Below are 3,003 nucleotides of genomic sequence, written 5' to 3'. Positions count from 1 at the left end.
GGCGTTGCTGCGGGAGGGTGATGCTCAAGCGGCTGGAGGCTGCGAGGTCCCCGGGATGGTGGAGGGGCGCACCCACATGGCACAGAGTCGGGGCGACACTGTGTGGGCCCCACTGAGCTTCAAGCCAAAGAGACAAGAGGGCCCGAGGCTCAGTGGCTGAGCATCGACCTATGAACCAGGAGGTCACAGTTCGATTACCGGTCAGGGCACATGCCCCGGTTGCGGGTTCGATCCCCAGTGTGGGGTGTGCAGGAGGCAGCCGATCAGTGATTTTCTCTCTCATCATTGATGTTTCTATCTCTCCCTCTCCCTTCCTCTCTGAGATCAATAAAAACATATTTAAAAATAACAACAAAAAAGAGCCGAGAGGAGACCTAACTACAGAAAGAAAGGCCCCGTGTGGGGACGGCACCACCCTAGAACCCTAAAAGGAGGGAGGCCTCAGAGCAGGAAGAGGGAGGCCTTTGGTGACGCCATGGGACCCATGGGGGGAGGTCACAGAGGGAAAGGGCGTCCGGAGGGCGGGGAGGGCGCGGCCCCTCCGCAGCTCACCTGTGGGTCACCTGGGACCCGCGCAGGCTGGACATGGTCTCTTCCAGGTTCTGTCGAAGGTCCAGGACGTTCTGCACCGTCCTCTTCCTCTGGGACTCCGGGTCTGGGAGGAGAGAGGAAGCCGGTGAGCGAGGAGGACTCATCCCCCGGAGCCTGGGGGTCAGCGAGGCCCAGACGGACCGTCTCCCCAGGGGTCCCCGCCCCTCAGGCCGTCTAAAGCCCCGCACACCTGCTCTGACCATTCTGAAACCTCAGCCTCTGACCCGGCCGGCGGGGCTCAGTGGCTGAGCCTCAACCTAGGAACCAGGAGGTCACGGTTCGATTCCTGGTCAGGGCACGTGCCCGGGATATGGGCTCCATCCCCTGGGGTGTTCAGGCTGCCGCCCATCCATGATGCTCTGTCATCATGGATGTTTCTCTCTCTCCCTCTCTCTTCCTCTCTCTAAAATGAATAAAAAAAAATTTTTTTTAAGAAATATATTTTATTGGTTTTTTACAGAGAGGAAGGGAGAGGGATAGAGAGTTAGAAACATCGATGAGAGAGAAACATCGATCAGCTGCCTCCTGCACACCCCCCACTGGGGATGTGCCCGCAACCAAGGTACATGCCCTTGACCGGAATCGAACCCGGGACCCTTCAGTCCGCAGGCCGACGCTCTATCCACTGAGCCAAACTGGTCAGGGCAATAAAAATATATTTTTTAAGAGGAGCCCCCAGAAGCTGAGAGGACTGGTGAGGATCTGGACCGTGAGCTCCTGGCACGGGGCTGGGCACAGAGCAAAGCAACGCCCAGTCCCTTTCTGCCGCCTCCACGTGAGCCTGGGCTCCAGCACCTTCTGCCTCGGCCGATTCGGAGCCGGCTCAGGGGCCGTCTCCACGCCCGCGGGCCCGGGTCTGCCGCCTGTTTGGGTGCGAGGCACCCTCTTATTCCTGAGCGGAGCGCCCGGCGGGAGGTCCCTGCAGCACGTGGAGGAGAGAGCAGCGGGCTCCGGTCCTAGAGGCTGCGTGCAAGTCCTGGCCACCGCCTCCCGGCCTGTGCCCTGGGGGGACCTCGGCTAACGCCCCGACAGCCACAGTTACGAATGCACAGAGGCCCGGAGCTTCCCGGGTTCGTCAGGACGGGGCCCCAGACATCATCCCCCCCCCCCCCCCCCCCGCATTCCCAGTCCAGCTCCGCTCCATCCGGCTGAGGGCAGCAGGGACTCCACCTTCTGCAGTAACAGGAACCGGCCAGCAGAGGGCGACAGCCTCCGCCGCCTCCCAAGGCAGACAGCTGGGCTTGGGGGAACCCTGGGTTCCCCTTACACAGCAGGGGGAGGGGGAGGCTGAGTGAGGGCTCTGGGGCCAGGTGGGCATCCAGCTGCCCCGGGAGGCCTGTGCCGCCTGCCACTCTGCAGACGGGACCCTCTGGTGGCCGCACTGCGCAGGCCGAGCCCTCCAGGAGCCGGAAGGCAGCACAGACTCAGTGCTCACGGCGTTTGGGGGCGGGGGGCGGGGGCGGTGAAGTGCCCACCTGGTGTCTGCACCCCTCTGTCTAAGGAGTCACCCGCCGGCCCCTCCCAGACTGGTTTGAGGACCCTGGGGCTGCAGGCAGGACCTGGGGGACCAGTGACCGGCTGCGGCCCGGGCTCAGAGGGTCCCTGGAGCTGCAGGGGAGTGCGGAGGGTGCTGTGTGCTGAATGGGGGGGCACCAGGGGGTGAGAGATGCTGCCAGGAGGGGGGGGGCATCAGGGACTTGGACCAGGCGGCACCGGGGCAGAGCAAATGCAGGGAGTCAGCCGGGTTGCAGACCCCAAATCAATTTCTTTTCGAGGTAAAACAAAATCAGCCAAGGGAGGCAGGCGGTGGAAGCCAGAGACAGGAAAATTAATGCGGGAAAATCATGGTACTTGGTGATCTCAGCCACAGAGGGCGAGGGGAGGCGGGGCGTTGTCCGCCAAGGTTACCAGCTGGGAGGGACCACGGGAGAAAGAGAGCGGCCGCCCAGAGGCACTGGTGCAAGGACAGGACCCCTGTCCCCTGGGGGTGGAGGGGGGTGGGCGGAAGGGGGAAGCCCCCCAGAGCAAATGGCCTCAGGGTGAGGGGCCGCTTACCCAGAGGCCACAGGTAAAGGAGACACAGGCTGTGGGGATCGAGTGCAACCCGGGCCTGTGCCCTGACCGGGAATCGAACCCTGACCTCCTGGTTCATCGGTCGATGCTCCACCACTGAGCCACACTGGCCTGGCTAACGTCCACGCTTTTCCCCCAAAATAAATGACAAGCGACAACCGAGACCATCGAGCCGGACACGGCGAGGCCCCTCTGACAGGCTGGACCGTGTCCCTCAGGCCCCGGGAAGACGCCCGTCCCCTCCGCAGGATGAATGAGAGGCCGGATTGCCAGGAGACAGAGGAGGAGCGGGCTGCCGGCCAGGCCCGGCTTCTCTCTCTCTCTCTCCCCGAGACGGCG

At 63.3% G+C, this 3,003-nt stretch overlaps 1 protein-coding gene across 1 annotated transcript in view; it reads right to left on the bottom strand.

The window, feature by feature from the left end:
- The window catches only part of NAV1 (neuron navigator 1), a gene marked incomplete at its 5' end in the record, with an annotated part of 68,855 nt that overhangs the window by 47,865 nt on the left and 17,987 nt on the right, over positions 1 to 3,003 (bottom strand). The window contains one exon of the mRNA XM_014533393.1: positions 551 to 655. Coding sequence (XP_014388879.1) covers positions 551 to 655 — 105 coding nt within the window. The remainder of the gene's footprint in view (positions 1 to 550; positions 656 to 3,003) is intronic.

Source organism: Myotis brandtii, unplaced genomic scaffold (genome assembly GCF_000412655.1).
Source record: "Myotis brandtii unplaced genomic scaffold, ASM41265v1 scaffold975, whole genome shotgun sequence".
Lineage (NCBI taxonomy): Eukaryota > Metazoa > Chordata > Mammalia > Chiroptera > Vespertilionidae > Myotis > Myotis brandtii.
This window is presented reverse-complemented; position numbering and strand designations above follow the sequence as displayed.